This window comes from Nycticebus coucang, chromosome 4 (genome assembly GCF_027406575.1).
Source record: "Nycticebus coucang isolate mNycCou1 chromosome 4, mNycCou1.pri, whole genome shotgun sequence".
NCBI lineage: Eukaryota > Metazoa > Chordata > Mammalia > Primates > Lorisidae > Nycticebus > Nycticebus coucang.
The window spans coordinates 84,131,043-84,152,472 of record NC_069783.1 but is presented as its reverse complement, the minus strand read 5'-3'; the positions used below and the strand labels follow the sequence as shown (position 1 = coordinate 84,152,472).

Genomic DNA, 21,430 nt, shown 5'->3' with positions numbered 1-21,430 from the left:
AAGACCAGCTCGAGCCAGAGCAAGACCTCATCTCTAAAAATAGCTGGGCGTTGTGGCAGGTGCCTATAACTCCTAGTTACTGGGAGGCTGAGGCAAGAGAATCGTTTGAGCCCAAGAGTTTGAGGTTGCAGTGAGCTATGATGCCATGGCACTCTACCAAGGGTGACAAAGTGAGACTGTCTCAAAAAAAAAAAAAAAAAAAAAAAACACTTCCTTGTTCAGTCATTTATTAGCGTTATAGACTTTTTTTCCCCTTATCTGATCATCAGGACAAACTTAATTGTGAGGCAATAGTAGAAATTAAAATTTTTGTTGTCTTAACTTGCCAGTAATATTTCTATTTTTTCTGGGGGGGGATAGACTCTTACTTTGTCACCCTTGGTAGTGTGCTGTGGAGTCATAGCTCACAGCATTTTCAAACTCTTGGATTCAAGCAATTCTCTTGTCTCAGTTTCCCAAGTAGCTGGGACTATATGTGCCCACCACAATGCCAGGCTGTTTTTTAGAGATGGGGTCTTGTACTTGGTCAGCAGTCCACCCGCTTTGGCTTCCCAGAGTGCTAGGATTACAGGCGTGAGCCACCATGCCCAACCTAGTAATATTTCTTTTATGACTTTCAATAATCACTGTTACAATTTGCTCATATAAGCTCGGCGCCCATAGCACAGTGGTTACGGCGCCAGCCACATACACCGAAGGTAGTGGGTTTGAACCCTGCCCTGGCCAGCTAACCAACTGCAACAAAAAAATAGCCGGGCACTGTGGCAGGCATCTGTAGTCCCAGCTACTTGGGAGGCTGAGGCAAGAGAATCGAATTGTTTAAGCCCAAGAGTTGGAGGTTGCCGTGAGCTGTGATGCTACTCTGCTGAGGGTTATTTAGTGAGACTGTGTCTCAAAACAAACAAACAAACAAAAAAAACCCAATTTGTTCATAGAATTCTTTTTTTTTTGTAGAGACAAAGTTTCACTTTATCACCCATGGTAGAGTGCTGTGGCATCACACAGCTGACAGCAACCTCCAACTCCTGGGCTTTGGCAATTCTCTTGCCTCAGCCTCCGGAGTAACTGGGACTACAGGCACCCGCTACAGTGCCTGACTATTTTTTTGTTGCAGTTTGGCCGGGGCCTGGTTTGAACCCGCCACCCACCATGTATTGGGCCAGCAACTTACTCACTGAGCCACAAGTGCTGCCCCGCTCATAGAATTCTTAAGGGTCACAGAATAGCCAGGGAGAAGATGGGAAATGTTCTTGGGATAGATAGGATCATCATGTTGAAAGGGAAAGCTGGAGATATCGATGGACTAAGAGGTTCTCCCCAATGCTTTCCTCCCTTTATGTAGGTCTGTGGATGGCCTGCTGAATGCTTGCAAGAGGAATGCTCATGTGCCCCTTTGGAACTATGCAGTGCTGCGTGGCCAGGTACAGGATTTTAAAACAGGAAGGAGCCTCTTGATACCCATTGTGATTCGCATGGCTATCACTCTTTTGCCTCTCTGAATCTTCTCTTTTTATTCTTCGTTGGAAAGCTAGACTAATTTTTCCACTTTTACCAATACTCTGCTTTCTGAATTCTCTCATCTTGTCATGGAACAAATATAGCTTTGTCCCTCTAGATTAGAGTCCTCATGACAGAATGGATTATGTCTATGCTTCGTGTCCTCTTTCTTGGTGTCTAATACTGTGTCTGACATTTGTAGGGATTTTTTTTTTGTTTGTTTCGTTTTGTTTTTATGAGACATAGTCTCACTTTGTCACCCCCAGTAGAGTGCCCTGGCATCACAACTTACAGCAACCTCAAACTCTTGGGCTCAAGTGATCCTCTTGCCTCAGCCTCCTGAGTAGCTGGGACTGTAGGTGCCTGCCACAATACCCGGCTATTTTTAGAGATAGGGTCTTGCTCTGGCTCAGGCTGGTCTCGAACTCCTGATCTCAGACAATCTACCCACCTCGGTCTCCAGAGTACTAGGATTGTAGGCGTGAGCCATCTTGCCCAGCCCATTTGTAGGATATTTATAAATGCCTGTTCAATGAGTGAATATCCAAGATGAATGAATAGAGAAATGGATTGCTTCTTCCTTGAGTCCTAGACAGATAGATCAGCCTTTTTTTGTTCTTGAGATCTGTGCAAAAGGTTCATTTTCTTTTTGAACATTCATGTTGCATTTTGCATTTGTAGATCTTCATTGTGTACTTCATTGCGGGTGTAAAAAAGCTGGATGCAGACTGGGTTGAAGGCTATTCCATGGAATACCTGTCCCGGCATTGGCTCTTCAGTCCCTTCAAGTGAGTGGCAATCAGGATAGAGCTCTCCTGGAGAGGCAGAGGTACAGAGCAGGTGACTCATCTCCCTGGGGTCTGCAGTAATGGCAGCTGTGAATTTGCCACATGCCTTCTGTCTACTCATCTATTTAGCAGAAAGTAGAGTCAATGATATCAAAAGATTGAGGCCTACTTGTCAGAGACTTATGGTATAAATGGGCATGACAAGAAAAGAAATTTAAAAAGGAAATAAAAGAAAAGAGTTTGAATTAGATGCCTTGGTGAGTGAGCCAGTGCCCCCAGCATCTGCCTTGGGTGGTGTTTGTGTCCTTGCCTTACCACTCTAGCCTCTGATTAGAGTTCCTCAGTCAGTGTACTGAGAATATGGGCAGTCACTCTTCCTACTCTGACAAAATTCTTCTTCTTCTTTTCTGAGACAGGATCTCAACTGTATTGCCTGTATAGTAGCATCAACATAGATCACTGTAACATCAGACTCCTGGGCTCAAGTGATCCTCCTGCCTAAACCTCCTGAGTAGCTGAGATTATAGGTGTGCACCACCACATCTGGATAATTTTTTCAATTTTTAATTTTAATTTTTATTATTTTTTTGAGGCAGAGTCTCACTTTGTCACCCTTGATAGAGTGCTATGGTGTCCAGCTCACATTAACCTCAAACTCTTGGGCTTAAGTAATTCTCTTGCCTCAGCCTCCCAAGTAGCTGGGACTACAGGTACCTATTGTTGCTATTTTTAGAGTTAGTAGTTGCTATTTTTATTTATTTATTTATTTGAGACAGAGCCTCAAGCTGTTGCCCTGGGTAGAGTGCCATGGCATTACAGCTCACAGCAAACTCCAACTCCTAGGCCCAAAACCATTATTACTAGCTCTACAAAACAAAGGGTCTCTGATTTCTCTCCTTTTCCCATTTCTTCTTTCTTCTTATTTTGCTTCGTTCTTTTTTGTCTCCCTTGTTATTTCCCAGTTCCTGAAGTTTGACTTCATTATTTTGTTAGCCAGGCACTCAAACTTTTTTTTTGTTAATATGGTTTTTATTTATTTATTTATTTTAGAGACAGAGTCTCATTTTGTCGCCCTCGGTAGAGTGTCATGGCATCACAGCTCACAAAAACCTCCAGCTTTTGGTCTTAGGCGATTCTCTCGCCTCAGCTTCCCAAGCAGCTGGGACCACAGGCGCCTGCCAGAACACCCGGCTATTTTTTTTTGCAGTTTGGCCAGGCCAGGTTTGAACCTGCTACCCTCGGTATAGGGGGCTGGTGCTCTACCTACTGAGCTACAAGCGCTGCCCCAAGCACTCAAACTTTAAAGTCTCTACTCATGACCTCCTTGAGGCACTTGCTCCCCTCAACACATGCTTCTCAAAATTTGACCTAGGAGATTTGCCCATACTTACTACAGAGGGTATGTTGAAAAAACAATGTACACCTAAAATGTGTAAAAATGTAAAAGGGTTGAATGGATTAGGCACCTTAGACATCTAGGCATCCACTCATGTAGCAGAGGCATATTTGTGCATGAATGTGCTTTGACTGCTGAGTTCTCCAGTGGGCTGGCACTTGAACTCTGTCCACGTGTTTGCAGACTGTTGCTGTCTGAGGAACTGACCAGCCTGCTGGTGGTGCACTGGGGCGGACTGCTACTTGATCTCTCAGCTGGTTTCCTGCTCTTCTTTGATGCCTCCAGATCCATTGGCCTCTTCTTTGTGTCCTACTTCCACTGCATGAATTCCCAGCTTTTCAGCATTGGTCAGTACCTGTAGCCTGGAAGCAAACAGGAGCCACAGGTTTGCAGGGAGGGACTGGCCAGAGGTATGGTTTAGGAGGGAGAGATGGCGATGGGAGCAGGAGCTAAATTGAACTCAAAGCAGTCACTATGAAGTGGGAATAAGTGGGGATGAGAGATTTGATACTTCTGAACTCAGTATGTTGTGGAGTAAGGAATCTCTGGGAAGAATAAGTATCCTATAGTTAAGAACTTCTCTCTTTTTCTTCTTCTTCGTCCTTTTTTTTGGAGACAGAGGTTCACTTTGTCATCCCAGGTAAAGTGCAGGGGCATCATCATAAGCTCACAGCAATCTCACTCCTGGGCTCAATTGATCTTCCTGCCTCAGCCTCCCAAGTAGCTGGGGCTATAGGCATGTGCTAGCATGCCCAGCTAATTTTCCTATTTTTTAATAGAGACAGGGTCTCACTCTTGGTCAGGCTGGTGTCAAACTCAAGAGCTCAAGCAGTCTTCCCACCTCAGCCTCCCAGAGTGCTAGCATAAGCCTGAGCCACTGCACCTGGCCAAGAACTTCCTTCTAGTTGATCATGTGGGAGAGGCTTCCTAAGAGAGGAGGGTTAAGGGGTTTCAACCAAACTCCCGAGATCCATATTTTTTTTCTACTTTCCTAGGCATGTTCCCCTATGTCATGCTGGCTAGCAGCCCTCTCTTTTGCTCCCCGGAGTGGCCCCGGAAGCTGGTATCCCACTGCCCAAAAAGGCTACAAGAACTGCTCCCCTTCAAGGCTGCTCCTCAGCCCAGTGCTTCCTGTGTGTACAAGAGGAGCCGGGCCAAAGGAGCCCAGAAACCAGGGCTGCGCCATCAGCTAGGAGCTGCCTTCACCCTGCTCTACCTCCTGGAGCAGCTTTTCCTGCCCTATTCCCATTTTCTTACCCAGGTTTGTAGGGGCTTTGGATGTGCAACTGAGGCTGGGTTTAGAAAGTGGCAGAGGTGACAACAGTTGGGAAGGAATGAGGCTAGTTTTATAGCCACTTTTTGGTAGAGAATGGGTTCAGTTTGCAAAGCATTAAGCTGATTTCCACTCTGCCCTGCTTTCCCAGGGCTATAACAACTGGACAAATGGGCTGTATGGCTATTCCTGGGACATGATGGTGCACTCCCGCTCTCACCAGCATGTGAAGATCACCTACCGTGATGGCCTCACTGGCGAGCTGGGCTACCTTAACCCTGGGGTGAGACATCTGATGCTGACAATTTACTGGTTTTCAGGACTCTCCCCTACCCCTTGAGCTTTAAGGTCTGGTTTTGTCCTACATATCATAAAGTAAAACAAATTTGAGTTTGTTCTGCCCTTTTCTCAAGAGCCAGATTGAACTTTCTTTTATGTGGTTTGAGGCAGGGCAATGTCAGTTGCTTCCTTGAATTGAGATTAGATTTAGGAAAGGTAAGTACCACTAGCCTAGCAATGAAAAATTCATTCCCAAAGACAAATTCTGTTTTTTTCTAGTCAAAATCCTAGCAGGCAGGAATCTCTGTGCTATTGGCAGCGCGTGACCTGTCCCAGAAGTTGATGATGAGGTGGGACTAATGTGGGGGTTTGGGACAGGTATTTACACAGAGCCGGCGATGGAAGGATCACGCAGACATGCTGAAGCAATATGCCACTTGCCTGAGCCGCCTGCTTCCCAAGTATAATGTCACTGAACCCCAGATCTACTTTGATATTTGGGTCTCCATCAATGACCGCTTCCAGCAGAGGTGGGCAAGGGGAGCAGAGAATGGGAAAAGTGAAGCACAGCTCTTTTTACTAAGCTGAACAGCCCTTGCTCCTGAGTATTTTCTTGCTTGAAAAGGTGTCCTTCCCTAGTGCATGTCTGGTTTATCTGGTTGTGGGCATAGCTGGTTGCTTCCAGCAGGGGGCACCATCATCCAGGAGAAAAGTGAGCTGACTTGTTCTTCTAGAGTCTACACACTGCTAACAGTGCTTTCTCAGGTAGCCACTATCCCCCGTTCTTCTCGGTACCTATTTTTCTCTCTCTTTGCTCTAGACTGGCAATAAGGTGCTGACATAGGCCATTTCTTCTACTCGGAAACCCTATTTCCTCTCCCCGGGAAAGACATAAAAGGAACAGTACCAGTAGTTGTGTTGAGTGGGTGGCTATGGCTTCCTTACAGCATGGCTTTCTTTCCTAAGGATTTTTGACCCCCGTGTGGACATTGTGCAGGCTGCTTGGTCTCCCTTCCAGCGTACTCCCTGGCTGCAGCCACTCTTGATGGACCTGTCTCCCTGGAGGGCCAAGTTACAGGAAATCAAGAGTAGCCTGGACAACCACACTGAGGTGGTCTTCATTGCAGATTTCCCTGGTATGGAGAAAAGTGAGGAGAGGCTTTTCTGTCTTTCCTTCTTGGCTTTCTTGGCCAGGGACATTCCATGTGGTATTGGGGCAGGGAGCATTCCTACTGGGAGGAATGTCTTTGAAACCTGAGGGGGTGATGGTAGTGAAGGTGTGTTGTCTTTGTTCTGGTTGGGAGTGATTTCACTCTACCATGGGGTGGGATGATAAACTCTGTTGCTCCTGGCAGGGCTGCACTTGGAGAATTTTGTGAGTGAAGACCTGGGCAACACCAGCATTCAGCTGCTGCAAGGGGAAGTGACTGTGGAGCTGGTGGCAGAACAGAAGAACCAGACTCTTCAGCAGGGAGAAAAAATGCAGGTGGTTTTTTTTTGGAAATAACAATGGCAGAAGGTTGAGATGAACCGGATTGATTTATTATAGACTGAAAATAGGTTACCTCCAGTATACAGTGGGAGCTCAAAAAGCAAGGATCTCTGGGGCTATAAGTAACCTCATCCAGGATTCTAGAGGTCAGTTATGTCAGACTCCAAAACACAATGAAAGGAAAGAGTCTAGAAGGCATAGTGTAGGGAGCCCATAGGCTGGCTAGGGAAAGGTTAGAGAATGAAATATATCCATTTTTTCCACCTTTGTCAGTTGCCTGCTGGTGAGTACCATAAGGTGTATACAACATCATCTAGTCCTTCCTGCTACATGTACATCTATGTCAACACTACAGAACTTGCACTAGAGCAAGATTTGGCGTATCTGCAAGAATTAAAAGAGAAGGTGGAGAATGGAAGTGGTGAGTATATGAACATTTGGGCAAGATAGCCCCTGGTCAAGGTTGTGGATGAGGATCTAACCATAAACAATGAACTTAAACCATCTAGCTGAGGGAAGGGGAGTTCTCAGAGAGTATTCTATCTCAGTAATTTCTTTTTTTGCTGTTCTCTGGGTAGAAACAGGCCCTCTACCTCCAGAGCTGCAGCCTCTGTTGGAAGGGGAAGTAAAAGGGGGCCCTGAGCCAACACCTCTGGTTCAGACTTTTCTTAGACGCCAACAAAGGCGCCAGGAGATTGAACGCCGGCGAAATGCCTCTTTACGTGAGCGATTCTTCCGTTTCTTCTTGCGAAAACTCTATGTCTTTCGCCGTAGGTAAGTTTCACCCATGATAGCCCTAGTCATTGTCATCAGATATGTGAAAGCTTGGTAACTTTTCTCTGGGGAGCATTACACCAGAGACTTTCTCCCAGGAAATGACAATCTAGCTCTAGATATCTTTTCCATCTTTGTTCTTCTGTCCATGATTTAATGGATGAATACCAATTAAGTGGCCTGTGTCTCATAGCCTGCTGTCCTGTTCTGCCTTGACTTATCTCTAGCCTTCCCACAAGTTATTCCTACCCTTCCCTGGAATCCTTTACCACAGTGGTCCCCAACCTTTTTGGCACCAGGGACCAGTTTTGTGGAAGACAATTTTTCCATGGACTAGTGGGGGAAATGGTTTGATAAGGACCTGTCAGCAATTGATTTATTGTGGTCTTTGTGCAAACCTCTCTGCTAATGATAATCTGTATTTGCAGTCACTCCCCAGCACTAGCATCACCACCTCAATGCCCCTCAGGTCATCAGGCATTAGAGTCTCAGAAGAAGCAGGCAGTCTGATCTAAATCCCTTGCATAAGCAGTTTACAGTAGGGTTCCTGCTCCTGTGACAATCTAATGCTGCAGCTGATGTGACAGGAGGCAGAGCTCAGATGGTAATGTCAGCAAGGGGGAGCTGCTGTAAATACAAAGGCTTGTTTGCCTGCTGTTCACCTCTTGCTGTGCAACCCAGTTCCTAACAGGCTTTCAACATCTACAGCCTGGGAGTTGGGAACCATATCTCTACCAGCCTGTATAAGGAGTGGGGTACCATTCCATCTGGGAGGTGGATGGTCACTGGGGGGAAAGTCTCATTTATGCCTGGGTGAGAGGAGCTTCAACCAGGTTTCCTCTAAGGGATTTAGCTGAAATTCTTCTGTTGAAACTGGAATTTGAACTGGGTGGCCTTTGTCCTGTTTTTCAGCTTCCTGATGACTTGTATTTCACTTCGGAATCTGGTATTAGGCCGTCCTTCCCTGGAGCAGCTGGCCCAAGAAGTGACTTATGCCAACTTGCGACCCTTTGAGCCAGTTGAAGAATTGAATCCTTCAAACATGGATCCATCAAATCCTGACCCTCTTGAATCAAATTCTGATCCTGTCCACTCAGAGTTCTGAGAAGTGCCAGATGTCAGGTACAGCCTGGGGCTGAAGTTAAGGACATGATCATAGCACACTACAGCCTCAAACTCCTGGGCTCAAGCAATCCTCCTTCAGCCTCCCAAGTAGCTAGGACTACATCTGTGAGACCACCACACTGGGCTGAGGTTTTGTATTTTTTGTAGAGACAGGTCTTGCTATGTTTCTAAGGCTGGTGTTAAACTCCTAGATACTTCAAGCTGACCTCCCACATTGTCTTCCCCAAGTGCTGGGATTATAGGTGTGAGCTACTGTGCCTAGCCTATTTCAGATTTTTATTTTACACTTTTTTCTGTGTCTAGAACTTTTTTTTGTTCTTTTTTTTTTTTTTTTTTTTTGAGACAGAGTCTTGCCTGGTCAGAACTAGCATGCAGTGTTATCATCGTAGTTGTTACAGCTTCGAGCTCCTAGGCTTGAGCGATCCTCCCACCTCACCTTCCCAAAGTAGCTGGGATTACAAGTGTATGCTACCACACCTGGCTAATTTTTCCTGTTTTTAATAGAGATGGGGTCTTCCTCTTTTTCAGACTGGTCTTGAACTCTTGAGCTCACACAATCCTGTCTTGGCCTTCTAGAGTGATGGGATTACAGGTGTGAGCCACTGTGCCCAGCCAAAAGCTCTTTTTATTTCGGAGACAATAGCTCAGGGGAGCAAGGACATGAAGCAAGGATAAGACTTACTGGCTCAGCGCCTGTGGCTCAAGCGGCTAAGGCGCCAGCCACATACACCTGAGCTGGTGGGTTTAAATCTAGCCCAGGCCCACCAAACAACAATGATGGCTGCAACCAAAAAATAGCTAGGTGTTGTGGCGGGTGCCTGTATTACTAGCTATTTGGGAGGCGGAGGCAGGAGAATTGCTTGAGCCCAGGAGTTGGAGGTTGCTGTGAGCTGTGATGCCACAGCACTCTACCCAAGGCAACAGCTTGAAGCTCGGTCTCAAAAAAAAAAAAAAATAGATTTATCAATTCAAGATTTCAAGATTGAGGGGTCAGAAAGAGGTTTAGAACCCATTTGTAGAGGGCGGCGCCTGTGGCTCAAAGGAGTAGGGCGCTGGCCCCATATACTGGAGGTGGCAGGTTCAGACCCGGCTCCAGCCAAAAACTGCAAAAAAAAAAAAAAATACAAAACAAAACCAGAAAACATTTGTAAATTAAATGTCCTCCTAGGATAAGAGGTTAAGTGTCAGGTCTAAAGTGACTGATTCTGTACTGTGATAAATATAATCTGTTCCCAAGTGCTTTGCTATGTGCTGTGCACTGTGTGAAACCGTGTACCTGCATTATCAAGTTAGGCTGAGAGGTAACAACATTTGCCCAAAGATGTATAGTGAGGGATAGACTGGTTTGAATTTAAAGTCTTACACCTCGTTACTTTTTATTTTCAGAATCACTAAGCCTTAAGTAATGCAGCTTAAAACTTTCTTCTTGGCGGCGCCTGTGGCTCAAGGAGTAGGGCGCCGGTCCCATATGCCGGAGGTGGCAGGTTCAAGCCCAGCCCCGGACAAAAACCTAAAAAAAAAAAAAAAAAAAAAAACTTTCTTCTTAATTAGAAGTATGAATCTGATGGCACTTGGTAATTTATCTTTATTACAATTCTGGTTCCTTCTTTGTTCCTATTATCAATATAGGCAGTATATATATATATATTTTTTTTTTGAGACACTCTCACTTTGTCACCCTTGGTGGGAGTGCCATGGCGTCATAGCTCACAGCAACTTCAAACTTTTGGGCTCAAGTGATCCTCTTGCCTTAGCCTCCCGAGTAGCTGGGACTATAGGCTCCCGCCATAACACCAGGCTATTTTTAGAGACGGGGTCTTGCTCTTGCTCAGGCTGGTCTCAAACTCCTGAGCTCAGGCAGTCCACCCACCTTGGCTTACAGGTGTAAGCCACTGCACCCAGCCATTAGCCAGTACTTTTTTCACTAGCAATTATGCAAGCAATTTTCACTAGCAATAGCACCATCACTGCACATGTTCTTGGTATTCTGATTTTGTAATAATCAGGATAGGCTAAACATTCACTATATAAAAAATATAAAACATTCACTATATAAAATAGATGTGTCTACAGACCTAATTCTTTCCTAAGTTTGGTTTTATAAATTCTAGTGATAAGCCATGTCTGATTTACTATATGATCATTTTGTTCATTTTGTGTGATTGTATAGTTGCTGTGATGTAGGTTATCTTTGGTCAACCCTAAGAAAAATGACAGTACAGTTAATGTAATAAATAACTTTTGCCAGTAATCAGTGCTAATCTGCAAACTTTTGTCTAAAGGCATAATCAAAGTAGGGAAATTTTATGATCACAGGTTGTCATTAAATGAACTAGCTTTTTGAGAAGATGTAAGAATTAACCAAACTTGGTAAGGAATTAGGGGCTTGGCACCTGGAGCTCACAGCAACTTCAAACTTTTGGGCTCAAGTGATCCTCTTGCCTTAGCCTCCCGAGTAGCTGGGACTATAGGCTCCCTCCATAACACCAGGCTATTTTTAGAGACAGGGTCTTGCTCTTGCTCAGGCTGGTCTCGCACTCCTGAGCTCAGGCAGTCCACCCACCTTGGCCTCCAAGAGTGCTAGGATTAATTCAAGTTTGGTTAATTCTTACATCTTCTCAAAAAGCTAGTGGCTAGGGCGCCAGCTGCATACTCCTGAGCTGGTGGTTCGAATCCAGCCTGGCTACCAAACAACAAGGACAACTACAACCAAAAAATAGCCGGGCATTGTGGCAGGTGCCTGTAGTCCCAGCTACTTGGGAGGATGAGGCAAGAGAATCACTTAAGCCCAAGAGTTGGAGATTGCTGTGAGCTGTGACACCATGGTACTCTACTGAGGGCAACATAGTGAGACTGTGCCTCCAAAAAAAAAAAAAAAAAAGGAATTAGGAAATGTTTACAGACCCTTTGACTTTGTAAGTTTGGATGTGCAAAGGTAATTGATGAAGCTTCTCAGTTCAGTGAAAATTCAGTCTTGGTACTGAGCTAGGAAGAGAGAATGCAGAGTAATTTTAAAAAGGGTAACTGTTTTGGGAGTTCATGGTCTTGTAGCAGAGACTGGCAGTAAATTGAATGTCTCAGTAACTTCCATAAAGGTCTCTAGGTTGTCTCTTCTCATGACCTGTCTCCCTTCCCTCCCCTTTGGACAGTGATCCCAGGGTTCTTTCCTAAGCAGCTGCCTTTTTACTTCACATTTCAAATTGTGACTACATATAATTTCCAGTGATTCTACTTAGATGTCTTTCTTGTGCCCTAGACGTATAGATCTAAGCTCCACCTAGCTATCATGCAGAGCTAAACTCAAGTCTGTCCTAAACAGAACTTACACATCCCCAACTCAGACTTGCTCCTCCTTTACCAGTGAATGGCAACCCTGTATTTTACCAAGCTGTATCTATAAGTCATCAGCCTTGACTCTTCCTTCCATTTCTTATAAATGCCAAGTCCCATCAATTCTGCTTCCTACCTACTTGCATGTTAAAGCTTTCATGTCTATTACCTCTGTATTATTTCAACTTTTGTGTTGGCATCTACTGAGAGATAGACTAGGTCAAGGCTACCCTGTTTATTGCAAATTGGGACAGGTAAGAGTACCAACCCCACTTAGGAGTTCAAGTTGGATCTGTCTGATGGGAAGGAAATCCCTGATTCACAATGGCTATGGCACAGGGTGGTACCCTTTGTAAAAATGGGGTAAGGTGGACACTGGTTTTCATTCCTTTTGCAGATTCTCATAGTAACCTGGTAGAACATACATTGGCACCATGTCCTCTGCCAGTTACTTCCTTATGTTTCCCTAATTCCCTGCAGATTTACTTGGCCGCTAAGAAAAGAGGGTCTTTATCATCTGTGACCCTTTTTCCCAAGGAAATGGGAAAATTGGGGTGGGGTAACATGGAGAGGAAATGCCATCATGAAAGTACCGGGAAGAGTTGGGTTATTCAGATTGCAGGACAAATCAGGCCCTGCACCACTATAGCTGATTCTGAGAATGGGCCATCAATGTTCTTTTAGCCAAAAGGCTTTATTTCAATCCTTTTCATTCTAAACATAGAATCTGGATCTTTATACCTGATTGGGTTCCATCCCCTTTAAATCATTTTAGAAAGACAGGTTAAATACAAGTTCCTTTTCAATCTAAACATTTACAATTGACATTCTTTCCCCTAGCATACACTTCATGCTTTGATTCTCAACTGTAATCACCCTTGCCCTTTTGCTTCTGTTCTTCCTGGCCTGGTTAACGGTTTTTTTTTCTTTTTTTGAGACAGTCTCACTGTGTTGCCGTGGCATCACAGCAACCTCAAACTCTTGGGCTTAAGTGATTCTCTTGCCTCAGCCTCCAGAGTAGCTGGGATTACAAGCGTCCGCCACAACACCTGGCTGGCCAGAGCCGGGTTCAAACCTGCCACCCTTGGTGTATGTGGCCTGCGACCTACCTACCACAGGGACCACCATGGTTAATGTTTATTTACTTTCATTATTCTTACCTACAGGCTGGGGGGATGACATTACAGTCCTTAGTGTGCAAACTCCTTGAGGGCTGGGATCTTCCGGTTTCCTTAGCCAATACCGAACCTAACCTTAAAGCATTTACTTATGAAAGGTAACTCCTAAAAATACTTTTGAGGTTGTTCAAGATTCTGCAGCCCAGTAACATGCCAGGTTCAGGTTCCCAAGTTTGAGCAAATTAAAAATTTTGTTAATAGTCTGCCAAACCTTCCCTCTCTCCACACAAAAATTCTAGGGTCTTAATCCTCCAGGCAAGCAGACAGAAAAAAGTAGGCTTTCCCTAGATCTCAACATTAAGATAGTGCTGGTAGAAATTTATGCCAAATAGCTTTAGATTCAAGATTAACGTGGTTCATGAACTTTGAGACAAAAGTATCAAGCTGTGGCCCTCAGTAGAATGCCATGGCGTCATAGCAGGTTCAAGCAATCCTCTTGCTTTAGTTTTTATATTTTTAGTAGAAACGAGGGTCTTGCTCCGGCTGGTCTCGAACTGAAGCGATCCACCCACCTTGGCCTACCAGAATGCTAGGATCCTAAGTTTATGAGCCACTGCACCCATCCCTTCATGAATTTCTTGCTGAGGCAGTCCAAACTCTTGTTACCTTGGGTAGAATACTGTGGCATTGCAGTTCACAGCAACCTCAAACTGTTAGGCTCAGAAAAGTTGATCGTGCTTCAGCCCCCAAGTAGCCTGAACTACAGTCTGACTCTAACTCAGACTGGCCTCAAACTCTTGAGCTCAAGCAGTCTACTAGCCTTAGCCTCCCAAAGTGCTAGGATTATAGACATGAGCCACCTGGCCCAGTTCTATTTCATGGATTTTCTATACTAACTCCCATAAATGAAATTTAGAGTTAAAACCTCCTTTTGTAAAGTTATAGTAGTTTCAAGATAGATTGTGTATGGACTTAGAAATTTTCAAATGTACCCAAAATGAAATTTATAGCCTTTTAACAACCTAATTTATATAGGGTTGTCAAGACTGACCATCACTACTCAAACCCTTATTGTTTTTGAGTCACAAATCTTTGGTTGTTAAAGCCTATTAATAGCAGTGAGTGGCTGCTGGAGTAAGGGCACATGTGAATTGAGGCCTGTGCATTGACTAGGAAGTATCTTATTCTTAATGTCAGCAATAAGATTAAACATCAGAGGGCCCAAGGCTTGAGGCTTTCCTGAATTAATGGATTAAGATTACAATTACTCAGGGTTAATAAAGGTACATAATGTTCTCAAATCATATTCATGCTAAAGCACTTTCAAAGAATGGACACAATTAAGGTAGAACCTAGCATTTTATTTAGATCTTCATTAAACTGTTGGAATTGAGAACCAGACATACGTAATAAACCTCCAAAAATAGATCCTGAAAGGCACTTTCTGCTTAGGGCAAGCAGTCATGGAATAAGCATGTAAACAAGCTGGCTTCTCTGTACCACACCAGCCAAGTCAGCTTTCTCCATGGCCAGCTGCACCAGCTCTGCCCTCCCTTCTGTTAACACCAGCCAGACCCCCTGTAGGTCTAACCCAAGGTTTTTCTGTAGGACACCTTGGCCTACCTGGGAATGCTGGAAACATGTTAAAGGAATCATGGTGTTGAGAGAAAAGAAACTTTTAAAAGCTGCCATCTGAGGTGATGGCTTCTCTGTACTTACGCCATACCCCAGAATACAATAAATAAGCAATTAGAAAACGTTCAAGTATGAAGGGATTTTCTCCTCCCCGCCAAAAGCACTGCTCTCTGAAGGAAGCTGGTTTCTCTGTAGCTACACCAGCTGTTCAGAAAGCTCATTGGACCTGGTTTTGAAAATAAAACAAAGTTAAAACCCTGGGAGGAGTTATTGTGCAGTGTGGAGTACTCAGGCTTTCTTATAAAGAAAAAAAAAAAGTTATCTGGTACCAAAGTGTGCAACCTACAGACCCTCAGGTACTGCCCTGTGACTTCTCTGTATGACAATCACAAGGGTGCCAAGTGCCTGTTTTTCTAGAACTAAGAGTTGGTGAGGTTTGGCTAGTGCTGAAACCATGCATAGGATTGGTTTACTAAGTAAAAACCTTATTACGTACGTCCTCCAAAAGACAGCTGAAGTGGAGAAATTTCTATTTGGTGCTGTTAAAGAGGTGGCAATTAAGAGCATAAGCACCAGGGAGATGGTTTAATGGTAACTGCCTTTTTCTGATGTCAGGCTAGAGCTCCAACTGGGAACTTGCGTTACATGCAAGATTGACTGGATAGGGAAGACTCCCTGACAAAGAGCTACATAATTAGAAATGGATTGAGTTACAGGGAGAATAAAGGGAAGGCTTCACATTCATAATAGAGCTCAAGACATTACAAATTCATGCTGACAGGGCTATGGCATTGCCAGACAGGCTATAGTGGAACTACAGGTACTTTACGTGCACATTACAAGGACATTTTTAGCGTCTGGTGGGAAAGTTAATGCAATTAGGACTTTGGAGCATTGGGTGATAGGGCACAGAAGTTCGATTTCAAAGCATATTTACTACACTGTTGTTTCTAGGCAGTTACATGGATCACCTATGCTCACTAAATTCATTATAATGGTGAACAAAACACCTAGGGACAGAATAGCAAGCCCAACTTACAGTCCCCCACAAAAGCTAAAATTCATGTCATTGACTAGAGTGACTGCAACTGATCAGGAGCTGAAAGAGGACAGGAAAATTTAGGATGAGGGGCCCTTTCCCTCAGAGCTTGAAGGCTTCTCTGTAGCCTACGCCAACAAGTCTGGGGAAAAAAGGCTAACACTTTCAATATTTAAGCTTTTTGGGCACTTCCCATGGGAAGCTGTCCCTACCAAAGTGGCCATAGGCTGCAGTCCTCTGATAAATTGGCTTCTTCAGATCCAGATCCCTGGAATATACAAGTCCGTAACTTAATATGTAGCATTCAATTAAAATAAAGCAAAATAATCAGCAAGACTCATTTTCAAGAGCTCTGGCAAATGAGTTCAGTTCTCTGGGATATGCTAGGAAGAAAGTTTGTGGCAAAAATGTTACTTCCCTGGCGTCCAAACTCCTTGCACAGTCCTTATTAGTAACTATAGTTCTGGTTTTTCCATCCCTGGCTCAACAAATATGAAAACTTGTCATTATTCTGAGAAATTCCAATTGTTAAAAGCTCATCTCACATCATAGAATACTTACCAAGGTCCCACTACCAACACCCATGTTTTTTTTCCTTTATAACAAGCCTGGAACATCCCATTTATCTTTATTTTTTTTATTCTTCTCTTTATTAGTTCTTAATGTAAACTAAGTAAAATAAGCAAAGATTAACATCCAATGTGGAGGACTTTCTAGGGTGGTTAGGCCAAGCTATGGAACACTGTAATTTTAGATTTCTCAAATAACTAAGCCATTGGTATGTCCTAGGAATTATTACTTTTTGAGACAGAGCCTCAAGCTGTCGCCCTGGGTAGAGTGCCATGGCATTATAGCAACCTCCAACTCCTGTGCTTAAGTGATTCTCTTGCCTCAGCCTCCTATGTAGCTGGGAATACAGGTGCCCGCCACAACGCCCGGCTATTTTTTGGTTGTAATTGTCATGGTTGTTTAGCAGGCCTGGGCTAGATTTGAATTCCCAAGCTCTGGTGTATGTGACTGGCACATTAGCCACTTGAGCTACCGGTACCGAGCCTGTCCTAGGAATTAAAATGTGTTCTCTCACTTGAGAATTCTTCGCACCTTTACTTCCTCAGATTTTAGTATATATATGTGTACACACCCACACCCTCAGTATTTTTTCACTAGCAATAGCTTTACCATCTTTACCTGACAATGACCCCAGGGCGGAGATCAAAATTCTTCTTCACAATCTCTAATAGCTCTCTCTCACTCTTCTGAGAGGTACCATAATGGAAAATGGAGATAGACAATGGATGAGAAACTCCAATAGCATAAGAGACCTAAAAGGATTCAAATGTCATGAGAGTCAGTGATTGAAAGATCCACACACTGGTGTAATACACTGGTATAAAACTGACAAGTAGTTTAGATTACTAAACACCCTCCCACTTACATGACTTTTAATCACTCCATCGTATGAAAGAATATATACCTGAACAAGAACCCTCCTGCACAGACCTCCTTTAACAAGGGATTTTGCCACCCAACGAGCAGCATAAGCAGCTGAGCGGTCCACCTTGGTATAATCCTTTCCTGAAAAGGCACCTCCTCCATGAGCTCCCCAACCGCCGTAAGTGTCCACAATGATTTTCCGGCCAGTCAAACCAGCATCACCCTGAAATTATAGAGTTTAAGTCACTCTATGCCCAATCCTTTCCAGTAAGTCGTTCTAGATTAGGTTGTGTACTCTGTATCACTCAACAAGTGTCCTCAGATGATTCACAGTAGGCTTCAAAAAGCCTAGAAAAAAGGTATTAGCAGTCAAAATCTTGTAAGTTACCAAAGATCCAGAAAAATACACTGAACTAACATTACCTGAGGCCCACCAATAACAAATCTGCCACTTGGCTGTAGGTGGTAGATTGTATCTTCATCAAGATATTTTGCAGGTACAACAGCTTTGATAACTTTCTCCTTTAGGGCATCCCTCATCTCATCAAGACAAACTTCTTCATCATGCTGAACAGATATAACAATTGTGTGGACTCTGATGGGAAGCACAGCACCTCGATCCTGCATATACTGCACAGTCACCTTAAAAGCAACACAGGTCATTAGAAGATCAGTCTGCCAAACAATAGCTTTATACTTCTTCCTCTACCTTAAGTTAAAACACAGCAAAATATGTATTTTCTATGCTGGTTTAACATGTGAGATAATAGGGCTTTACAGTCACTTACTTGAGTTTTAGAATCTGGGCGTAACCAAGGCAAAGTGCCATTTCGGCGTAGTTCTGCTAGTTTTGCATTGAGCTTGTGTGCTAAGACAATGGTTAAAGGCATACACTCCTCAGTTTCATCAGTGGCATAGCCAAACATCAAACCCTAAAAAAGAAATGTCACCAAATGTGATCAATTTAATCAGATAATTATCAGAAGAGTGACGAGGATAGCTTCTACACTAAGATACCTGGTCTCCAGCACCAATATCTTCCTCATTCCGGTCAAGATGAACACCTTGAGCAATATCTGGTGACTGTTGCTCCAAGGCTACCAGCACATTACAAGTCTTGTAGTCAAACCCTATAAACAAAAAATGCAATGTCTTATTTAAAAAAATAAAAAATACAGAGGTCACAGCGATACTTACTTGGAATTCTAAATACTGCCGAAGAAATCAGATATACCTGAAATGGCATACCTTTTAAAAAGTGTAATCGTGGTGAAACAAAAGGCTTTGAGTACAGTAACTACTCAACTGGAGTTAAAGATTAGCAGAGCACTCCAGAAGATAGCTTCTTTAATCAGCACTACCTATGTCTGGAAAAATAAGCTTAGAAAAGCAAAATCATTAAGACGCACCTTTGGAAGAATCATCATATCCAATGTGTTTAATAGCTTCCCGAACAACTTTCTGGTAGTCAACAGCAGCTCTGGATGTAATTTCCCCAGCAAGAAGGATCATTCCAGTCTTAGCAACAGTTTCTAATAAAAGAGAGATTCGACTCAAACCTCACTTTGTATTATTTTTTTGAGACAGATCCTCAAGCTGTTGCCCTGGGTATAGTGCCCTGGCATCACAGCTCACAGCAACCTCAAAATCCTGGGCTCAAGCGATTCTCCTGCCTCTGCCTCCCAAGTAGCTGGGACTACAGGCACCCACCACAACGCCCAGCTATTTTTTGGTTGCAGCCAATATTGTTGTTTGGCGGCTGGGCTGGATTCGAACCTGCCAGCTCAGGTGTATGTGACTGGCGCCTTAGCCGCTTGAGCCACAGGCACTGAGCTGCAAACCTCACTTTTAAAAAATAACTTTCATGATGTCACCCCTTTTTATCAGTTGATAGAAGTTAGCTTATGTTCTGAACCTACCACAAGCCACTTTGGCATCAGGATCCTGCTGAAGGTGCGCATCTAGGACAGCATCACTGATCTGGTCACAAATCTTATCTAGAAAATAAATGCGTGGCTCAATTTCCTTAACAGTTAATGTAAAAATGTTGTGCCCCCCACCCCCATCACTCTTAACTGTAAAATCTTTGGAGATTCTTAAAAAATAGGTTAAAACATGACACAACCATTTTGAAGTGAACAATTCAGTGGCATTAAATATGAAGATCTTAAATGCTAATCAAAGCACTGCTTTACCAGAAGCCATTTGCCTGGATAATAAATGCTGGATGCAGTTGCTTAAAACTTGAGATGGTAGTTTTTCACTATTTTTTTTTTTGATCAGGGAAAAGAGGTTTTTCTTTTGTCCAAAAATTGCACCAATATACAGCAAAGCTTTAATTGATGCGTGTGTTGTGTAGGTGTTAGCAGTACTGCCCTCACTATGTGCTCAGTGGACAGTAGTGCAACCCCAAGAGAACGACAGTTGAGATGGCAGTTTTAACATAGTGGCACAAGCTCACCAATTCAGATAAATCACAACACTCTAGCACAGTGGTTCTCAACCTTCCTAATGCCACAACCCTTTAATACAATTCCTGTGGGTCGCGACCCACAGGTTGAGAACCGCTGCCTAGCGTATTTAATACATTTTAATCCATTAGAATCCATTAACCCCCCCAAATTTAACGTTTGCACAGAAGGGTGAACTGTTCATTTATCTATTTAAGGAACAGGCATTTCCCCTATATCATACAATATTCATTCACTTCCACAAGTGTGCCAAAGCCCTGTGCACCTAGAGATTTGGTAGAACTGAGGCCCCACTGGCAGATCAGTCTCAATCTTAAGCAGGGGGCCAACAAGATAATTCCATCAAACAAAACAGTGAAAGGCACTTTATGAACATAAGGAATAAAGTAGTAATTATTCGATTTTGTCAAAGAAGCTGTCCCGTAACCATCGCTCAACGGACTGGAAAACACCCAAATGTATTCTAAACACTTAAAATGTGTATTGAGTCTGAGGCTCAAGACGTCTGACTACCTGTCAACACCTGACCTTCAGCACTCATTAGGATCTTGGATTTGTCCACTAGACTGCATGTGGAATTTCATCATAGGCACCTAGGCTGACTAGAGAACCGGATCCTAGCCATCGAAACAGACAGCTACGTTACTGTGGTCACCCTAGGACAGAAGCAGCCGAAAGAGCAAAATAACCATCTTTACTCGGTGATGTATTCAGGCTGAGATCAGAAAGTCCTGTTAACAGCTGGGCTCCTTGTATAAATTGATCTCCATAATGGCGGTTCAGCGGACAAAGCCATGGGAAGGAAACGTTAAGCACAACCCAGCCTAACCAAAGACTTTAAAAGGAAACCTAACGCAATGGCAGCCATTAATTCATGCTTCCCATCCTTTTCACGTATGGTCCAAATAAGGACTGTCTTCTCCAACATGCGCTATATTTAGTTGGAGGCTGTCACCTTGAAGGCAAGACCATATTCGCCGAAAGGCACGTCTGTATTCTTCAGTGTGCAGTAAAGACCGCAGCCACGGAAATAACAGAGTAAGACCCGAGGCACCGGCACCCCACTCTTCAAATCCAGGGCTCGGACAGCTGGTTAAGTCCAGGTTCCCCCTCGCCAAGAGGCCACACGCGGCAGACACGTGGTTGCCGCTGCAATGCGGGGCGCGCGCTCCCGAGGGCCGGAGGCGAGCAGGCGTGGCGGGTCGCCTACTCGAGGTCTCCCAGGCCGAAAGGATCTAAAAATGCCTTCCCCGGCCAGAACACAGGCTGCCACGGCCCCCGCCCTTCTCGTTTTCTGGAATCTTCCGCATGCCGAGGCGCGCGGCCGGATGGGAGGTGAAAAGAGAGGAAGGAGAGGGGGAGGGGGGCGGCGGCCACGCGCTCCACACCGGCGGCTCCACGAGGAAGGCGCGCGGCCGCCGCTCGTCCCACCGCCCGGCCGTCAAGGGCAACGCGTCCCAGCCCCACAGTCAGCGGGCCCCGGCGCCGCCCCACGCCCGGCCCTCGTTCACTCTTGGCCTGGTCACCTCACCTGGGTGGCCTTCCCCCACCGACTCTGAGGTGAAGAGGAAAGTGCCCTCCTCGATGAACGCCTCGTGGAAGCCATTGAGCTGCCCGTTCATGTTGGTATCGGTGAATTAAGGTGGCCTTGAGGAGAAAAAGCAGCAGCAGCAGCAGCAGCAAGGTGGCGACTGCGAAATGGGCAGGCTGCAAACCGTTCTACTCAAAGCGAGCGGCGCGGAGCGAACGGGGTGGCGGGCGGTGCGGCCCAGTATTTAT

At 44.5% G+C, this 21,430-nt stretch overlaps 2 protein-coding genes, 1 non-coding gene and 1 pseudogene across 6 annotated transcripts in view; 2 read left to right on the top strand and 2 right to left on the bottom strand.

Annotated features, from left to right (window-relative positions):
• Positions 1–17,846, top strand: part of GGCX (gamma-glutamyl carboxylase) — a 24,935-nt gene extending 7,089 nt beyond the window's left edge. Inside the window, exons 5-16 of one of the 3 annotated variants that reach the window (XM_053586793.1) lie at positions 1,343–1,421; positions 2,179–2,285; positions 3,865–4,028; positions 4,677–4,942; positions 5,106–5,237; positions 5,612–5,763; positions 6,200–6,369; positions 6,589–6,719; positions 6,999–7,146; positions 7,304–7,499; positions 8,412–8,621; positions 17,709–17,846. In XM_053586793.1, coding sequence (XP_053442768.1) covers positions 1,343–1,421; positions 2,179–2,285; positions 3,865–4,028; positions 4,677–4,942; positions 5,106–5,237; positions 5,612–5,763; positions 6,200–6,369; positions 6,589–6,719; positions 6,999–7,146; positions 7,304–7,499; positions 8,412–8,604 — 1,738 coding nt within the window. In that variant the 3' untranslated portion in view covers positions 8,605–8,621; positions 17,709–17,846. Of the gene's footprint in view, positions 1–1,342; positions 1,422–2,178; positions 2,286–3,864; positions 4,029–4,676; positions 4,943–5,105; positions 5,238–5,611; positions 5,764–6,199; positions 6,370–6,588; positions 6,720–6,998; positions 7,147–7,303; positions 7,500–8,411; positions 14,966–17,708 lie in introns of those variants that run through there. The other 2 variants (XM_053586792.1, XM_053586794.1) reach the window with 2 other exon arrangements.
• LOC128585211 (uncharacterized) lies at positions 10,592–10,743 on the top strand (annotated as a pseudogene).
• MAT2A (methionine adenosyltransferase 2A) lies at positions 14,413–21,430 on the bottom strand. 2 transcript variants are annotated; one of them, XM_053586803.1, is made up of 9 exons: positions 21,183–21,430; positions 19,100–19,177; positions 18,590–18,712; positions 18,198–18,310; positions 17,969–18,112; positions 17,604–17,822; positions 17,221–17,403; positions 16,935–17,068; positions 14,413–16,014 (listed from the first exon to the last, which is right to left on the bottom strand). In XM_053586803.1, exons 1-9 carry the CDS (start codon positions 21,271–21,273, stop codon positions 15,912–15,914), a joined length of 1,188 nt encoding a protein of 395 aa, XP_053442778.1. In that variant the 5' UTR covers positions 21,274–21,430; the 3' UTR covers positions 14,413–15,911. The 2 variants fall into 2 exon arrangements, with proteins under 2 accessions (XP_053442778.1, XP_053442779.1); XM_053586804.1 differs by lacking the exon at positions 21,183–21,430 and adding an exon at positions 20,607–21,162.
• LOC128585274 (U4atac minor spliceosomal RNA) lies at positions 19,482–19,605 on the bottom strand. Its single transcript, XR_008379992.1, has one exon. It is a non-coding gene; the product is annotated as a U4atac minor spliceosomal RNA (small nuclear RNA).

Excerpts from the sequence above, each read along its gene's own strand:
- MAT2A (XM_053586803.1), bottom strand. The coding sequence starts at position 21,273 with ATGAACGGGCAGCTCAATGGCTTCCACGAGGCGTTCATCGAGGAGGGC. Across the intron at positions 19,178-21,182 it reads GGTGGGGGAAGGCCACCCAG|ATAAGATTTGTGACCAGATC; the intron begins GTGAGGTGACCA and ends TTTATTTTCTAG. Across the intron at positions 17,069-17,220 it reads GCAGGAGGGTTCTTGTTCAG|GTCTCTTATGCTATTGGAGT; the intron begins GTATATATTCTT and ends GAATCCTTTTAG.